Source organism: Jatropha curcas, chromosome 9 (assembly GCF_041381405.1).
Source record: "Jatropha curcas cultivar XTBG-Jc1 chromosome 9, XTBG_Jcur_1.0, whole genome shotgun sequence".
Taxonomy (NCBI): Eukaryota; Viridiplantae; Streptophyta; class Magnoliopsida; order Malpighiales; family Euphorbiaceae; genus Jatropha; species Jatropha curcas.
In genome coordinates this window covers 22,101,587-22,120,844 of record NC_143159.1, presented here as the reverse complement: position 1 = coordinate 22,120,844, position 19,258 = coordinate 22,101,587, and the positions used below count along the sequence as shown (strand labels likewise).

Below are 19,258 nucleotides of genomic sequence, written 5' to 3'. Positions count from 1 at the left end.
CACCATTTGATACACCATCGATGTTCGTTTAGAGCAAATTTTGGACGTAATCTCTTAGATCATTCCTTGTTGATAGATCTTGAATGTTTTTATACTGTCTTAATGGGATTGTGTGCTTTAACATAATAATTTATATTCATATGTAAAGATTACAGATGCTTGTTAAAAAAAATAAATCACTGACAATTTATTTAAATAACAATTTTAATATTTAAGATAGTCGCTTAACTTATTTGATGTGTCAAATCAAAAATTCACCTGCAAGGTTTACACAATGAAATCTTATAAGCTTACTTAAAGCGCATGGTCATCCTTTAAACCGAAACACGGGTTCTATCATTAATTAATATTTAACAAATACAAATTGCTTTTGAACAATTCACCGAGAATTATTGTCCCGATAAATGAAACTCACTCTTTAATCAACTAAAGCACAAAGCAATGTATATTATATTAATTAAATCAAGATTAAGAACATAAATCTTGTTTCTAAGATCCTAGATAATATGTTTTAATAGTCAGTTTTAATAGTCAGTATAAAACAACTATTTTATACTTAGTCCAGTTTGATACATACAAAATGTACTAACACCATTATTATAAAATATACTAAAAAATTTATTCATTTAATGTAAATCTGCAATTAAATACATAGAAATAATTGTACAAAGAAATAACACTAAAAACATACTATTATATATGCATGGTTAATAGTATATCTCTATCGCATGACACTAGCATTTTTAATTTTCCATTGACTCTTTTCCTTTACATCTTTAGGTGTAGAAATTGAACCATCAAGAATTCCAGAAAAATCTTTTCCTTCAACATATAGTTGAAAATAAATTCCCAAAGACCATAGGTGTTTACCATTAAATTTGATTGATACGCTATCTGATTTTTCATACTCAATGTCAACAAGAAAGCAACAAGTAAAGAGAGCTTAAAGTTTAGATCACACCTTGTAAAATTGATACAGAGCAACGAGGCTTTGATACCATGTCAATGAAAAGGGATTCCAAATTACAAATAAGAGAAACTCTCAGGATTACATATTTCTTCTTCATGGATACAGCTATTCATACAGTAGAAAAGAATACAACTATGAAATATTTACATAATTACATACTTCTCTCCTTAATCTTAGCACTGGTCAACATAAGATTTTGTTATTACTGGAGCCACAGAATCCCACGATATCAATGCACAAAATCATCATCATCAAAGCCATATTCATTATTCACATGTCTATGAAGGGATAATATTACCAGTGAAAATTAGTCTACCTTAAGCCTCCAGAATGGGACCCTGTTCCATAAACAACTCCAGAAAAGCAGAGTAACTTCCATTCTTTAAGAAAACACTTGGATTTTTTGCGTACCCTGCAAATCTAGCAGTCTCTGATAGAGATATACTATTAACCATGCATATGTAATAGTATAGCTATGAATGATTTTCTATTGACAATTATTTCTTTGTATTTAATTGGAAATTTGCATTAAATAAATGTTATTAGCATATGAACAATAATTGTGATTAGTACATTTTGTATGTATTTAATTGGACCAAGTAGAGAATGGATGTTTAGTACTGACTGTTAAACATATTCTCTAGGACATTAGAAATAATGATTATTGTTCTTAATCTTGATTTATTTTAATATGACCAAACATTGATTGTCTTGTGCTTTGATTCATTAAAGGGTGAGTTTCATTATTGGAATAATATTCTCGGTGAATTGGGCAAAGATATTTTGTGTTTGTGAAATATTAATTAATGATAGAATCCATGTCTCGGTTAAGAGATTGATGATGCACTTTAAGTAAGCTTATAAGGTTTCATAGTGTAAACCCTGCAGGTGGATATTGAATCCGACACATGAAATAAGTTGAGCGACAATCTTAAAGTTATATTGTGATTTAAATAAATTGTCAGTAAGTTATTTAAATGACAGCATCTGTAATCTTAACGTGGGGAACATTATTTTATTATGTTGTGGAATTGTAAAATAAATAAGGAGTTCAGTCATGAGTTTTTAGTGGAATAATTCATGATTAATTATAATAAGAATATGTTGGTCTACATAGGTTCTTATTATAATTAGTAGCCTGATTTATTTTATTCCTGTGGTCCCTGTAGTGCCCTAATTATTTGGAAAGTTAAGGGTGTATTAAATAATAGATAAATTATTTAGTTTTAAAATAATTGATATTATTTTAATTAAATAATTTTTTATTTAATTTATTTTATATTAAAAAATATCTTCCTATCGAAGAGAGTTTTTTTTAATATAAGATTGGAAAACCCTAAGAATAAAGAGACGGATGTTATTCTATTCTCTGCCACTCAGAGAGTTCCAAAAGAGAGATAGTTAGGGATTACTGCAGAAGATCGTGGGTGACTCCAAGATCTCTGGAAAGAAGACCGGTGAGCGATTCTGCGCTTCAAGAGGTCAGTTTATTGATTTGTTCGATAATGTTTTTAGTTTGCCTCATATGGTTTCGAAGAGGGTTGTTTCCGCTTTATACCTGCTCCCATCAGTCTCTACAAAGGATACATTTTGACTATCAAATGTATTCTTCAGAGCTTCTACAAGTGCCTTACTCCATGCCAATAAGCAGTGGTACATTGAATGTTAAAACAAAAGGAACCTTGTATTAGTTCTGGCATAAGCATCTTAAATTAAAAGTCTTTAGAATTGCAAAGACAAATGAAATAGCAAACAGAGACGGATATGCAACTATTGTGTGCATTTAGTGACTGAAATAGATGTAACAAGATGACCTCCAGTAACCTTTTAGGTTTGAACCCAGACATGCGATATACCAAACGAGGATAACATTGGAAAAAGAACAGTGGATGCTGATATAAATTAATTTGAAAACACCATTAACATCATTATAAGTAATTTATATTTTTCGAATCCAATAAACTTTCACTCATAAGAAAATTCCACACAGGAAAGATAAATTATTTTTAGATTGAAATTAGTTCCTGTGTTGTAGTCAACTCCTAACCTGGCATACTGATTGGTTTCAATTTTGGTTTGAAAGTAGGTTCTCTATAGATATCTCTATGTTCAGCCTATTGTCATGTGGCTATACAAAAACCCTAGTAACTGATGGAGCAGGAGTATCAGAGAAAGAGAAGAAAGGAAAAAAGCACTTTCTACATATAAATTTAGGCTTGTACTTGTTTTTGCAGACCATGAGCGTCCACTGAAAGTCAAAGATAAAGGCTGGCCCAAAATTAGGCCCAACTAGTAAAATTTGGAGACAAAGAGAGCGGGAAGGATCAACTGATCAAGTCAGAGATCGCCCATCTCCCACTTTCCGGATTTAATAAAACCCCGAAACTTGTAGACTTTACTGTTCTTAACAGCTTCTCTAAGAAGAAACTCAAACAACCTTCAAAAATGGATACAACGGAGGCAGCAGTAGCTAGGCACACGTGCCTGAAGCTCGAACACTCCGCCGACATGGCCGAACCAATTTTCGTCAAAGGAACATGGTTCGATACTCACTTTAACCTCTCTATCACTGATGGGCTCAACGCTTGGGTCTGCCATGGTGTGACAACCTATCGACTCCTCTCTGTGTATATACTCTTATTTTCTTGTGCTTTTATTAGTTGTTGAACACAATTTCTTTGTTCATTTGTCAAATTGATAGCGACAGAAGAGGATGTGAAAGAGAGAGCAGCGCAGTGGGACCAGCCGGTGACTGAGTATGTTCATTTAGCTGAGCAATACTTAGGGTTTCAACAGCCTGGTTCTGTCTATCGGTTCGCGGATGCCGGTGATGGCCATAAACGAGTTAGTAATTTGCCTAATTTGGGTTTTACAATTTTTAATTTAATGTTTATGCTATTCTCTTTTAAATTGCTGAGAAAGTTCGAGAGAAACGGAAAATTTTCGAAAATTTTGAAAATTAAGGTTTTTGATGATTTGTGTTTGTAGTTGTCATGGACATTTGAAAAGGAAGGGACTAGGTTAGAATGGCGATGGAAATGCAAGCCTTCGCCTGACTGTAAGAGGACTACTGCAGGAATCTTGGATTTTCTGATCGATGCAAATATAAGACTAAGTGTAAGTTTTTAATTTATTGTTCTATTGTTTTATGCAGAGTAACTTCCGTTTGGTGCATGTTAAATAGATGATTATGAGTAGCATCACTTGTAATTAGGTGCTATATGTATGGGTGCAATTGTACCATGTACCTACAGGAAGAAGTTGTCAGCAAGACTCGGTCATTTGAGCGGATGAAGGAGGAAGCTGAGAAGTGTTTGGCACAAAGTGAGAAATTTAACAGCGAGAAGATGGAATTTGAATCTGCAATATATGCAAAGGTGAGTCTTGAATTCTTGTTAACAGGATGCTACTTTTGTTTACAAGTGTGGTCGCATTGTTATTTGATGTTGCTTTATAAAGTACAATGCAGAAGATTGGTACAATTATATTCCAAAAGAACTTTTGTTGAAGATTTTAGTTTCTTCGGTTTTATGTTAAGTTGAATTTACTGTAGCTCAGACTTCAGTGGTAATGTTTTTATAGTATCAAAATGTCAAGTAACAAGCTTGTTTAAGTTTAGGAAACGCCAAAATATCAATCCCATGTTTGGTAAATGCGCCGAATTTTTCTCGACTCATTGGATTTGATTTGTGATATCCTTGTGAATTTGATTTTGGGATATGCCAGTATCTCATCAAATGTTTGACTGCATGTACCTGTTACATGACAGAGGTTCAGTATGAAACACTAGTTTTAACTTTTTATTGAGAAAATTGAGGCAAGGACTTAGGTTGAGTATTTATGCTTTTCTACCTTTAATTGTTGTGAATGAAATGGAATAGGCTGTCTTCCTATTGTATCTGTAAAACAATTTGGCGAATTAGATCAAATGGAAAGAATGAACCAGCTTCTCATGGTAATGGTTGGAGATGCTAAATTCAGATGCAATTCAGCCAAGAGTCCATTGCTAAGGGTTTTCTTACTTGTTAAATTGTTGAGTATGCTGCAACAGAAACTAGCTAATAGAGTTAATCTTCATCATTCATCTCTCGTCACATTTAGGATTGACTTGGTCATCCTCTGCTTCCAGTTTGTTGGGGTCTTGAATTCAAAGAAACAGAAACTTAGAGGGCTTCGAGATCAGCTCTCAAAGAAGGAATCTTCAGGAAAATTGCCAAAAGAAGAGGAAGAATCCACAGACAAAACAGACAGTTTTGATGAAGGCAGTGACAATGAGAAAAGTGATGAAGAACCTCCAAAGAGAGTTACAGGCACTTCAAGGAGGGGCCGTGGTAGAAAGAAGACTACACAATAGATTTTACATTCCAGAACTTTAGCAGGCCAACTATTATTGGAAAATAAAATGTAGGATACAGAAACCTGGGATGATTTTTTTTTTAATCATATCTGCAGCTAGATGATTATTTTTTTTTTTTTGACCATTTGCTTTAGGCATTAGTGTCCAGAAATCAACGCAGTATTAGGAGCTGGAAGGAACTGAGGTTTAGAATTATTCATTTCTCCCTAGTGCGTTGTTCATTCCTCTCACCTTTTAATGTATAATATTATTTTGGTTTCTATCAGACTAAAGTTTTCACTAGTATCCTGGAGTATTTTTCTTTTATTGCCCTTATTTGCCTTCTCACAAAAACTCCCAAATCCCGCAAAATAGTTTAGCAGTTGCCATTGGAATTCTAATACAAAGCCGACACAAGCTGCCATTTCTACCTGCAAAAATTTTCAAGAGTAAGAATCATGCAAGTCACTGATGCTTAGTACATCATTACTTGGGATGGGAATGGAAAAGATAAAAACGAGAAAGTAACAATTAAATTCTCAGTTATTATATTGGTTCTTGGTTTTTTCCAAGTACGCGTCCTACATGTGTGTCTTGTATAAGGAAAATGTTATTGTAAGATTGATCGTGTCTTGTCTTCATGGCGATGGTTGCTGCCCAGTGCTTTAGACAATTAACAAGCTCCAAAAACCATCGTCCAAAATGGCCCATCTCAGCAAAAAACACACACACACAAAAAAAAAAAAAAAAAAAAAAAAAAAAAAAAAAAAAAAAAAAAAAAAAAAGAGAAGGAAAGTTTGTATTAACCTATCCCGTCTCTACGGTTCCTGCCGGCTAACTTGAAAATGAACCGGGAGCATTTTCTAGTATAAATACTCTCTGTATTCTCCCAAGCCCATCATTCAAAGAGAGAGTCGACAGAGAAAAAGCAAAAAGAAGTGAAATGTCAAGTTGTGAAGGTGAGTTCTACTGAAACCTTATTATTAATAGAAAACAGTATATATATGAGATTTAGCCAATGATGTTCATGGAAAATTGCAGGTAAGAGTTCATGGCCGGAGCTAGTTGGCACTAATGGGGAAGCAGCAACGGTTATTATCATGACAGAGAACCCAAAGGTTAAGGCCAATACTGTCAAAGAAGGGTCGCGTGTGTCAGGGGATTTCCGGTGCGATAGGGTCAGGGTCTTCATCGACGACAATCATGTCGTGACTATGGTACCCAAAATTGGCTGACAGAGAAGTGCAACCAAAGATTATCAGGAGAGGAATTATTCTGTTGCTGTCTTCATTCAGCTCCATTCCTCTATGCTTCTATATAGCGTTTTTCTATATCCATCATTATAAATATTGATTCATCTTCTATTTTGTAATCAAATGGGGTGAATGCAACTAAATAAAAATATGCATTTTAATAACTTATGTGGGCTTACTAATCGTTCCCTGTAACTGAATTGAGCCATTGAGGTGGGAAGATCGAACTCATGAGATGGAAAATCTATTATTTAGACTTGCTTGAACTTGGCTTAACCCATATTAAGAGGTTAGCACCGACCAATTAGTTAGGTAGCTTCTCACATTTTTATGTCTGTAATATGAGATTCTTAACAAAATAAATCTTTTATGCATAAACAATTATTGCCACAGGTTTGCATAAACAAATTTCATGCTTTAATAATGCACATAAATAAAACTTTTGCATTAGCAAAAAGTCAGAAAATATGGCGTTATTTAAGTTTTTAATCAATTTTGAAGAGTATTGACACTTGAAGATGTCAAATAACCGATCTTTCCATCAATTTAGTAATTAAGGTTGCAGACATCAAGCTTAGCGAATCTCAGTCTACGATTCAATATTGGAGCAATTTATGTGTCAAGAGGCTAGATGAAAGCAGGAATTTTGATATAGAGTTGAAGGTGAAATAACTTCTGTTATAAATTCAAAAACAAAAGACTTTTTTGAGAAATATAATTCATTAATAATAAAATCAAGTATTACAAATACTCAATTTGACCAGACATAAAACTTACTATCATAATTAATAGAAAATTCGTTAATCCTTTAACAACAAAATATTTATCTATATTTTTTTGAATAATAAAACTAAAACTAATATAAATCATATTGGATTTTTCGCTTGAAGATAACATTGACCAATATAAAGCTTCATATTAGCAACTGATCCTTTAATTGATTTGGACCACAAAATAACTTCTCCAGATTTTTTATGTTTGGATTGTTTTTCCAACAACTTGCTGTGTATGACATAAACGGATAAGTTCAAGCCACTATGTGTTAATAGCATCAATAGAGGAACAGGCTTCACTGTCAGGCTCCATTGGTTGAAGATATACATCAGTAAAATAAGATTTCAATTCTCCAATCAAATAAAAGCAAATATCATACCTTTTAAGAACAAAGATTCACAAAGAATGACTAAACCCTTATAGAAGGAGGGATAAAAGAACTTCAAATATGGAGACAAAGTAACAATAATAATAAAAAAAAGAAAAAATAAATCTATTAAAAGAAAATAGATTTGAGTTTATTAAAAAAGAATAAAAGATTATGAGTGAGAAGAAAAAAGAAAAATAGGGGGCTACCGCTGATTAACAACGACAACCCCAAATGAAAGCTAGGGTTAAATAAACGAGAAAGAAAAGAGGAAGAGAGAAACCCTAAACTACTAATCAGTTTATTTTTTATTTACACAACTTAAGTAGTATATTTTGCTCCTATTTAATTAATTTCACATATTTTGTTTATCTTTTTTTGCACTTAAAGTGTTTTGTATATTTGCCAAATAGAACATGTATATACCATGTTTCTTGCTTCTAAGGGCATTTTCGTCATTGTAACATTATGAATAATTTGTTGCTCTAACATTTATAAAGAAAATGTGTTCTGAAAATAACGGTACCTGTTTGAAAATATAGGGGCAATTTAACAAATGTCAAATGTAAAGTTTTAAAGTTAACTATATGTCAGAAAAGAATATTTATTCAGATAATAACAAATTTGATCAAAATAAATTTAAAAATACTAAAATTAACCTTGCAAAAGAAATGGCAACTCTTAAAACAAAAGCAACTATTCTAAAAGTAACCACCTCTGCTTCAAAATAATCTCCTAATGATGCAATCTTTCACCTCCAATAAGCATGCCAAAAACAAAGTCCAAACATAATCAACCCTAAAACTAACCGCCTATCCTTCAACCCACCACAATCTCTAAAGAATCAAGTAAATTAGAAAAAGAAAATAGAAAAACTAGATATATACACGAAATAATTGTGATTTGTTTTCATAATTGAATAAACAAATGACCAAAAAACTAGATTTTTCGATTTAACGGTAAATACGGTGTATATATATATATATATATATATATACCGCATTAGTATTAATCCAAATAAAATCAAGAGTCCTACCTTATCTCTTTAAAATAAAAACAATATCTATGAAGATGAAATCGTCAATTAGGTATTGATTTTCCATTGAAGAATAGAAATGAAAGCGAAACGAAAATGAGATTGTAGAACAAAAATCTATTTTTTGGTGAGGACTCTCATTCCGAGCGTGCATGCATGCGATTTCTCATGTTTATGACTGAAAGAAGAAGAAGATTTAATCGCTTGTGAAAATATTGGCACAAAGAATGTTGACTGAGAAACACAGCAAAAAAAAAAAAAAAAGGAAACAATAATGAAAATAGAAAATTAATACAAAAGGAAAAATTAAGAAATTAAAACACTAAAATACTAACAAACTAACGCCTTACGAGCCTTACAAATTAAAAAATGGTACAAAAGTAAAAATATCTCATAACTGACAATAATTCAAATTTTAAAGTCAAACTGACATTTTTAAAAAATAAAATTTAAAAATTGACATTTAGTATAATATCCCTGAAATATATTTATCAATAATTATTATTGTTGACACTAACCCAAATGGAAGGCCCAAGTAAGAAGTCTAATGTTGAAGTCCATGAGAAAAATGACAAGATCAAACAAAAGGGCCACTTGGGCCTAAAAGCTCAAACTTGTATATTTTGTACAAATTGCACATACTATACAAAGTATATACTGTAAAAATACATAAGACTATAAATATTCTACAATATTCACTTTTCTTGCAGTACATATCCTTTAACTGCTTAAGAAAATCAATAGTTTGGGACAAAAGGACCTGGTCATTAACGGGCTCCTCTCTCCTTTTATGGGAAACAGATTGGACAGTATCTTCTTCTCCTCCTTGTGGCTGATTCTCATTCCGTCTGTCCTCAGAAAACATCATCGTCCTTGCAACTGATTCTTTAGCTTTATTGTCCTTCTCCTTCATATTTACTTTCCTCATTCTTCTTGAGAAGCTTTAAGCCAGTCCTCATATTGCGTGTTTTCCACCTTAGTATTCTCTATTTCACTATCATCACAGTTTCGGAATGAATGACCACATTTGCCACATAGGAAGCAGAAATTTGGCAAGCCCTCATATCGAAATGGGGCCCAAATGGATTTACCAGAAGCCATCTTCACCATCGAACCTCGAGATAGAGGCTAATCAAAATCAAGTAAAACTCGAAACCTTATAAATTTTCCCCAAGTAACATTACTATCTGAACCCTATTCCATAAAGAACCAATTTTTCACTAAGGATTTTGTCATCCCCCCGTTCATACAATTAATTGGTAGTTCATAAGCTCTACACCAAATCAAAGTAGAAAATAATTCAATATCTGTCGGTTTCCTCCCCTTGAATTTCTTTTGGAACCAGTATATGCTTGTCAAAATCCGCTGGCTCCTTAGATAGCATCTCCTGCTTATCTCTTTGCTGCTTAAACTGGAAAAGATATATGTCTTTACTCCATTCGTTGGCCTCAATTTCCATATTTGGTTCTCTAAACTCCTACCATAGTTTCCATAAGTGCGAATTTATTGAAGCTTCGGTTTATCCATAACTTTCCCACCAAACATAGGGAACCTGTATCAGTATTTTCAATTTCCTCTTCAATATTAGCCTCCAATACTTCTGCTTCATCTTCTGTAATCACGTTCTTATCCTTTCGCTTAGGTATACGACAAGTATTTTGTTTATCCATTCCGCATAGCACCACTGCAAATTAATGATAATGGAAATAGAATAATAGATAAACAACTGATATAAGCAAACAAACAAAAGGATCTAGTTAAGAGACAGGTACTGACAAAACGATAAACCCTAAGAAACAAATAAAAATAGACGAAAACAAAGGAACGTAAAAACTTATAAAAGAATACTATGAAAATAGAAAACTACCAGCTACAACTAGAACAAGAAAACCGAGAAAACAAGGACAAGTGGAAACTAACTTCCCTATGGAGAAAGAATGTCATCATTGCTGAAACGAAATCCTAGCCGCCGTAATGGAGCAATCCTAACTCTCAAGCAATAGAGAAATTTCCAATGTCTGCAATTATTCTTTCTATTAGTTTTCTTCACATGTGCTAGTCAAAGATATAAGCCTGATCAAAGTCTCACATTAAATTTTCTTGCAAAAAAACTAGCAAGGTATTACTTCAACGTGATAAATGGAAACTAAGAATTTGAATTGCTTCTTTTATTTCCAAATATTTATCGCAATTGAGAGATTACTATATCCCTAAATAATTATAACATTTCTAAATTTCATAAAAAATAATTTTTTTTTCTATTTTTACCCCTTTGTATATGATTAATAGTGATTGAATAGTTTTTTACTCAAATAATAAATTAAGAGTAGTAAAATTAATTCAGTCAATAATTCATTATAATTTAAACAAATTAAATAATTTTTTAAAAAGATGTGAAATATCGAAATTCGACTAAGTAGTTGAAAACGTATATGTTTAGCCTAGGTAATTTATTACTACTTCCGCCAACCACTTGCACAAATGAAGCATTTTCTTACCTGATCCTTAATGGTAATCAAAGCCCACAATATTTTTAATAATTTCTTATTAGTAAATATATAGTTTTAGATAACAGATTTTTGTCAATGCTTAGTCATTCTCCATATACGTATCAAATTTTTACAAGTAACCTTAAAAGCAACAAACATATATCCACTATAAATATGGTGGGATTGGCTTGCTTAAATACGGTATTTAAGCTCACTCATGTACTAAAGAAATGAAAATAAATGTTTTTTTTTTGTTAAAATGAAGGTATTTCTACCACATACTGAAAAAAAAAAAGAACAACTTTTAAAAAATTAATGTTTTCATTAGTTTGATGCAGGTCATATATTCATTCTAAGCAAGTTTAATCCTAAACTTTAGGAGAATCATACAATTTGAATTTTAAACCAATTTACTTAATTGTAATCAACAAAGTAACAACTTTAGGGCAATCAATGCTCTTGGCTCTTTCTTAGATGATTTTTCTGAAATTGGTTGTGTTATTAAGGATTTTAAAACGATTTTAGCTCGTAGGCCTAAAATTCATGTTAGGTGGATTCGTCGTCCGACTAATCGTGGAGCTCATATACCTGCGAGGGCCTCCTATGGAGAAGCTGTTTTTAGAGTATGAAATGTCATCCCTGAGCACCTGTATCAATTTTATTCCAGTGATTAATGCAGTCGTATTTTCCATCAAAAAAAAAAAAAAAAAATTATAATTGGACTTTCTCAAATTATAATTAAATTCTAAATTTTTTGTACCGTGATAAATTTATTACAATATGAGAAAGTTGATCTGTAATACTAAAACACATAGGGTATTTATTTTCCTCATATGTTCAGTCACCTTAAGTTATAATAAAAAAAATAAAAAAATAAAAATAAAAGGAATAATGGTCTTAATAATTAGTTCAGTTCTTAGAAAATATCATGAGCGTATTTAATATAATGATAAGTAAGCTTTGACTTAATTAGCATCAGTCAAAGGAAAGCTAATTAAAAAAATTGATGGCATGCTGGATTTGAAGCTGCCTATTCCACTTTCTGACTTCAATTTCAATACGCAAATTTTGGCTATTTTAGTTTTGTCTCCTCTGCACATGGAAGCTTCAAATCAAGCAATTGGTCTATTATTTCAGGCAAGAATCCACAAACCAAAACCAAGAATTGGGTTAGAATGAAAATTTCAATCATTTTTCTATTTTGTTTCATTAACAAACAACTAAAGTAACTCTCTTACAAAAACTTTCATTGTTAAATCGAACATGAAAACTTGTTTACAATTGATTTTTTTTAATATACGACTCTCGTTTATAAATCAAATTAATATTTATTTACGTTCATTTGTTACAAACAAAGAAACAGTATGCATGCATAATCGATTCGGAAGTTTTCTCCAGAAATGATGGTCAGCTTCGTAAATAAATATGAATAAACATTACATATATTATAGATACATAAATGAAAAAGAAAAGAGAAGTTTCAAATAACCAGAATATATTTATTCATTGAAAAATTTACAAAATGTTCTTTTTGAATAGTATAAATGAAAATCTATGTATATCTTACACAATAAAGATGTACAAATTGATTACAAAAAAATTACAAAAAAAAAAAAAAAAAAAAAAAAAAGAATGAAAGAACAGAAAAAGGCTAGAATTGTTGTGAATTAATGTTCTTATTTGTGATTAGCAGCGACTCCAAACTGAACCATGGGACGCGGATAAGCGCGAGGAAGAGCATTACCAGCAAAATTCATTTGATTGACATTAACAGTATTAGGACAGCTTGGTCCGCCGCTCTCAGGACCGTTGGTGCAGCCTGAGGGACCTGACGGAGGGACAGGTTCCCTTTGAAGAGACTGAAGACCAAGTCCTTTGTTCAGGTCTCCAGATAATATTCTAGTTGCCTGGAATAGTTGCACATGTAAAAAAAGAAGCAAGAATGCAGCCAGAGTAATGTTGAGTAGCCTCATAATTTTCTTGAAGACAATTCCCAATGCAAAACTAAGTGAAGATTATTTTTTTCTGTTTTTTTGGGAAGAATGTTTCAAAAGAAAAGGCTGAAGGGTATTTATACTGGTAAGGTTTGAACATTTAGGTCAATATTCTATATGCAGAAAGATTTGACTGTTGACTAGCTTTTTATTTTTATTTGGGTTTTATAATTTTTCAATAAATTGAATAGGTCATAACTATTATTATTAAGCAAGAAATTAAGGAATAGTTGAACTTGGAAAAGAAAAATATTATGAATATATGTGTTAAAAGCGCATCAACATTAACTTTTTACGTGATTTCTTTTTGTTTTTTTAGTATTGAGATTCGAACCTAAATCTATTATCAGATTATATATGCACTTACCATTAAATTATGCCTTAGTATGCATTTTTCAAGTGATTTAAAAAATATGTTTCCAAAACAATATGAGTATCCTTTCAACACCAATCAAAATAATTTTTAAAATGATGATTCAATTTTATAGGAAACCCCCTTGAAGATAAAGAGGAGTCACTAGGCACAAATGAGGCTGCAGAACCTATTATTTCTTCCCCTATTTATGAAGAGAAAAGACGAAAAGATGACGGATAACAATTCTCAAATGACCATTAACATGTAACAGTCACCAAAAGAATGAAATGGTGGGAACTGGGAATGCCATACAGTTTTTCAAAAATACTTTTAAAAAGCTGACCAACCTACACAAAACTTTCGAACTCTCCTTTTCCTAATCACCTCTTCACACATCAAGAAAAGCTATTTGTTCACATATCTAGTTTGGTTTGGTCCTTCGTCCGGTTTGACGGGTTTGCAGCTCATTTCAACTCCAATACATGTCCTAAATCGTTGGAAAGATATTTCAGTCTAGTTTCCGTTGGTACTGACCTATTTTGAAAATGATACCGTAGAGAGAGTTGAATCAGTACGCCTCGCCTCTCGACTTTGCGTTGATTTTGAGTTTCTATTCAGGTTCCATTTGATGGATTACTCCAATTATCTGAGATACAAAATTGAGGTGTTCACAATCTCCAAAAAAACTGACATAAAACTTAAGCTAAAAGATCATAAAAGCACCACCACCCTCACAATTCATATCACAACCAATCAAAAATTAATTAATAAAAAAATAATGAAAAGCAATAAAAAAAAAAGAAAGTAATGAAAAGCAATGCAAAGCCAAAACTTACTCTCTACATTACCATACCAACAACGACCCAAACAAGGGAGAGAGAATTAAGAATTTACTATAGAAATTCTTTTATAAAATAAAACAATGAATTTTCACCCATTTCAGAATTGCAATCCAAATATTATTGTTGTTAAATAAATCAAAATGAGAATGATGTAAATTTTGAATTAGGAAAAATGAGCTATAATTGTCTTTTGTGGACGGGAGATGAAAATTGTAGTCATCACCAGAAATGATAATTTTCTTCAAACTTAAAAAAATTGACAACACTTTTAATTCTGTCGTATCATTGTCCTAAATTAAAATAAAAAAAATTTTGAAATATAACCAACATTTATTTAGACTAAAATAAAACTATAATAAAGTTTTTCTTTTTAATCTTTTTAGCTATGACGGTCAAAAATTAAAGTTGAATAATCTTGTGATAAATAATAAAAATCAACTAAACAATATGTCCAATATAATGGTTACAAAATAATGTTTCTTTTAAGTAATACAATAACTAAAACCTTTCTCTTTTTTTTTTTTTTTTTAAGTATCAAAAAGAGAGATTCGAACTAGAATTATTGTCTGATTGTACATACACTTTTATTATTAGACAATCTATAAGACAACAAAAAAAAAAAAAAATCTTTATTGAGACAACATTCCTAAATTATGCACACACATTCACAAGTAACACCATTGTTTGTTTATGTTTCATTTCCTTAATTTATGGAATTGAACCACAAAAGATCTCTCTACAAATATCTAACAAATTCTAACACCTGGCCAGGATCTTGTTCACGTTTAGCTAAAATGAACTTACAACCTTGCTCTTGTTTACTCTGTTTGTCCTCCAAGATAACGCGGTAAGCTCATTATGAAATAACATTGTCTAGCACCAACAGATATTAGAAAAATAAATTAAATACAAAAAAAAAAGTAAATAAAATAAATAAATAAATAAATACAGGTACCGATGTCTGTTGTTATGGTTTTTGGTTGTAGTTTTCTCAAGTACAGCCCTAACCTTGAGCAGCTCATGAACAACCTTAGTCATGTTCATTCAATCTCTTGGTGACTCGATGGAGCATTCAACTCCTACCATAACCTTGGAAATCTCAAACATATCATGAGTCGGTCTCTTTCCTGTTATCATTTCCAATAATAAAATCCCATAACTGTAGATATCTCCACGTATTGAAACTTCTCCTCCTAGACCATAATCTGTTAATTCCATGAACGAAAGTGCAATCAATAAATACAATTTCTTGAAAGAAACACCATGAGTAAACGAAAATTGAGGTTAAATCACCTGGTGCAGCACAGCCAATAGTTCCTTTAATTCCAATTGATGAGCTGCTTTCAGTTAGATTTCTAAGTTGTGGAAGAACTCTCGATAACCCAAAGTCTCCAATATGGGCAGTCATGTTGCTATCAAGAAGAATATTACTCGGTTTCAGATCACAATGAATGATTGGCTGATGGCAATCGTGATGGAGATAATCAAGTGCACAAGCCACATCAATGGCAATGTTGATTCTACAAACAAGGCTTAGATCATTTTGATCGTCATAAGTTTCTTGGTCTGGATGCACCCATTTGTCTAAACTCCCATTAGGCATGTATTCATACACTAGAGCCTTAAAATCGTTACCTTGAAAATCAATGCTCGAGCAACAAGTTACGATCTTGACCAGATTTCGATGGCGAATTTCTTTCAACACACTCAACTATGAAACTTTCTAGAAGCACCTCAGCGCTCAATGTTAAGCACTTTGATTGCAACATCTTCATCGTCAATGCTCCCTTTATACACAGAACCAAAACTACATATACCAATCAAATTAGAGGGAGAGAAGCCATCTATTGCTTGGGAGAGTTTTTCATAAGATATTTGGGCAAATGGTTCTTGTTAAAGGAAGAGGACTAAATAGTAGGAATATCAACTAACACTTAAAATAAAACTTCATTAATATTTTCTTAAACACACGCACTTATCTTACAAACTCTATCACATACTCTGCACACACAAACTCTATTTATAGAGCAAACACTGTATAATTTTGTGGTTTATAAACAACCACCATTACATTAAACAAAAACCACACGCTTATACCTAAAACAGCCCATGCTTCCATACTCAACTCACAACCACATATTTTACAGCCACTACAATCTTCTTTTGTCTGCCACATACATTATTATTCAACTACTAATTTGTCTATTCCTTATCGTTATATTGCACCATCATGTGCATATCAAATCATTGTCCCTCCTTTTATTTTTTTTATTTTTTATTTTTTAAATTAAGTTTATTATTTCAACATCCCCTCTTAAACTTAATTTTCGGTAATTCCCAATAATGCTCGCAACTGATTGAACATGTTGTATTTAAGCGGCTTCGTAAAAATGTCAGCAACTTGATCTTGAGTTTTGACATACTTCAGTATTACTTCATTTTGCTCAATGCTTTCCCTGATGAAATGATACCTCGTATCAATATGCTTGCTTCGATAATGGAATACTGGATTCTTTGCCAACGCCAATGCAGATTTATTATCTACAAAAATTTCGGTTGGATCATGTTGAGCCATCTTCGATTCCTTCAGTAATCTTCTCAACCATATTGCATGACATACACATGCTGTCGCAGCAACTTATTCTGCCTCACAAGTTGACAAAGTCACAATGGGTTGCTTCTTAGAACTCCAAGTGAATGCTGTATTACCCACGAAAAATACAAAACCTGTCGTGCTTTTTTTATCATCCTTGTCACCGGCCCAATCACTATCATTGTATCCAACTAATTTAAATTCATTAGAAATTGAGTAGTGTAGGCCAAATTGATTGTACTTTTAAATAACGGAGTATTCTTTTTGATGCATTCCAATGAGACTCTGTTGGCGCTTCCATGTATCTACTCACTAATCCAACTGCATATAGGATGTCTAGCCTTGTGCACGTCAGATATCTAAGACTTCTAACCAAGCTTCGAAAAATTGTCGGATTCACTTTCACACCATTTTCATCTTTAGTCAACTTTAAGCTGCATTCAACCGGTGTTTTGACAGGATTGCAATTCTCCATTTTGAACTTCTTCAAAACCTCCTTTGCAAAGCCATTTTGAGAAATGAGAATTCCATCATCATTCTGCCAAACTTCAATGCCAAGGTAATATGACATAAGGCCAATATTAGTCATTTCAAACTCATGAGCCATCGCCTTCTTGAATTCTTCAAACATCTGCTGATTACTCCCTGTGAAAATTAAGTCATCCACATATAGACAAACAATCATTATGTCTTCATTTTTCATTTTTCATACAAGTCATATTCATGTGGACATTTAGAGAAACCATTCTCTTGAAAATATTTATCAATTCGGCTATTCCAGGCTCTTGGTGCTTGCTTGAGCCCATAAAGTGCTTTCTTCAACTTTAACACTTTATCATCATGCCCTTTGGTAATGAAACCAGGTGGTTGTTGAATATAAATTTCTTCCTCTAAGTATCCATTCAGAAAAGCTGATTTGACATCCATTTGATGAATCTTCCACCTGTTTTGTGCAGCAATTGAGATTACCAATCTGATCGTTTCCAATCTAGCAATTGGAGCAAAAACTTCATTATAGTCGATGCCAGCTCTTTGACTGAATCCTTTTGCTACCAGCCTCGCCTTGTGTCTCACAATTTCACCTGCTGCATCTTTCTTCGTCTTGAACACCCATTTAACACCAATGGGTTTTTCTCCCGCTGGAAGTGAGGTAAGCTCCCACGTCTTGTTCTTTTCGATTGCTTGAATCTCTTCCTCCATGGCTTTTCTCCATCACATATCTTTCATTGCTTCTTCTGCATCAATTGGTTCACTATCAACAAAATGACAATAAAGAGTTAATTCTTCACTGAGATTTCTTGTTACATCATAAAGATCTTCAACCCGTCTTAGCTTTAGTGGCCTTTCTCTGGGACTTTCACTTTGGTTTTCTTCTTCTCCAACAGAATCACCTGAAAGAGGAGTATTAGTTTCTGGTGTAGCAATTGTTACCTCTGGATCATTGTCATTGTTTTCATCCATAGAGAATGGATAAAAACTATAACTCTTCTTCTTTTCATTACTCCAATCCCAACATGCTTCTTCATCAATAGTCACATCTCTGCTAATGATCATCTTTCCAGAATCAGGATCGAACATCTTGTATCCTTTTGATTGTTCAGAATAGCCCACAAACAAATACTTTCTGCTTTTGTCATCAAGCTTCCTTCTTTCTTCATCTGGCACATGAACATATGTAATACTTCCAAAAACACGTAAGTGAGAAACACTTGGCTTTCTTCCACTTCATGCTTCTTGTGGTGTTAAATCTAGAACACTGGTAGTTGGAGACCAGTTCAAAATGTAGACTGCACAATCAACAGCTTCTGCCCACAGCTCCTTTGGTAAGTTCTTGCTCTTCAACGTGCTTCTTGTCATGTTAAGCACCGTTCTGTTCTTTCTTTCCACGACACCATTTTGTTGGGGAGATCTTGGAACTGTCAGAAAATGACGAATGCCATTGTCTTCACAAAATTTGTTGAATTCATTTGATGTGAACTCTCCTCCTCTGTCGGATCTAGGTGCTTTGATATACTTCCCGCTTTCTTTCTCAACAATAGCTTTGAATTTTTTAAATGCTCCAAAGACTTCTAATTTTTCCTTCAAAAAATAAACCCACGTCTTTCTGCTATAATCATCAACAAATAATAAGAAATATTTGTTATTACCAAGTGATATTGGAGTTATTGGTCCACAAACATCTGCATGAATGAGCTCGAGTGGTGCTTTTGCTCTTGAAATGGACTCCTTCGGAAAACTGGTTCTGGATT

At 32.6% G+C, this 19,258-nt stretch overlaps 3 protein-coding genes across 12 annotated transcripts; 2 read left to right on the top strand and 1 right to left on the bottom strand.

Moving 5' to 3' along the window:
- The first annotated feature begins 3,300 nt into the window (after positions 1-3,300).
- LOC105634798 (DNA repair protein XRCC4) lies at positions 3,301-5,612 on the top strand. Of its 3 annotated transcripts, none has more exons than XM_089725536.1 (5): positions 3,301-3,569; positions 3,678-3,814; positions 3,959-4,087; positions 4,225-4,347; positions 5,100-5,612. In XM_089725536.1, the coding sequence occupies exons 1-5, from the start codon at positions 3,416-3,418 to the stop codon at positions 5,322-5,324; spliced, it is 768 nt and encodes a 255-aa protein (XP_089581662.1). In that variant the 5' UTR covers positions 3,301-3,415; the 3' UTR covers positions 5,325-5,612. The 3 variants fall into 3 exon arrangements, with proteins under 3 accessions (XP_089581662.1, XP_089581663.1, XP_089581664.1); XM_089725537.1 differs by having other exon boundaries at positions 3,672-3,814; positions 5,072-5,206; XM_089725538.1 differs by having other exon boundaries at positions 3,317-3,569; positions 3,672-3,814.
- A 452-nt stretch (positions 5,613-6,064) lies between these two features.
- LOC149493803 (protease inhibitor HPI-like) lies at positions 6,065-6,949 on the top strand. Its single transcript, XM_089725539.1, has 2 exons — positions 6,065-6,265; positions 6,348-6,949. Exons 1-2 carry the CDS (start codon positions 6,250-6,252, stop codon positions 6,539-6,541), a joined length of 210 nt encoding a protein of 69 aa, XP_089581665.1. The 5' UTR covers positions 6,065-6,249; the 3' UTR covers positions 6,542-6,949.
- A 6,058-nt stretch (positions 6,950-13,007) lies between these two features.
- LOC105636991 (putative LRR receptor-like serine/threonine-protein kinase At3g47570) lies at positions 13,008-16,401 on the bottom strand. 8 transcript variants are annotated; one of them, XR_005177242.2, is made up of 4 exons: positions 15,710-16,401; positions 15,221-15,621; positions 14,109-14,220; positions 13,008-13,132 (listed from the first exon to the last, which is right to left on the bottom strand). XR_005177242.2 is itself a non-coding variant. In XM_020680441.3 (3 exons), exons 1-2 carry the CDS (start codon positions 16,017-16,019, stop codon positions 15,461-15,463), a joined length of 471 nt encoding a protein of 156 aa, XP_020536100.1. In that variant the 5' UTR covers positions 16,020-16,401; the 3' UTR covers positions 13,677-15,289; positions 15,425-15,460. The 8 variants fall into 8 exon arrangements, 3 of the variants coding, with proteins under 3 accessions (XP_020536100.1, XP_089581650.1, XP_012075783.1); XR_016322386.1 differs by lacking the exon at positions 13,008-13,132 and having other exon boundaries at positions 13,677-14,220; positions 15,221-15,289; positions 15,372-15,621; XR_016322387.1 differs by lacking the exon at positions 13,008-13,132 and having other exon boundaries at positions 13,677-14,220; positions 15,221-15,289; positions 15,425-15,621.
- Between the last annotated feature and the right edge of the window lie 2,857 nt (positions 16,402-19,258).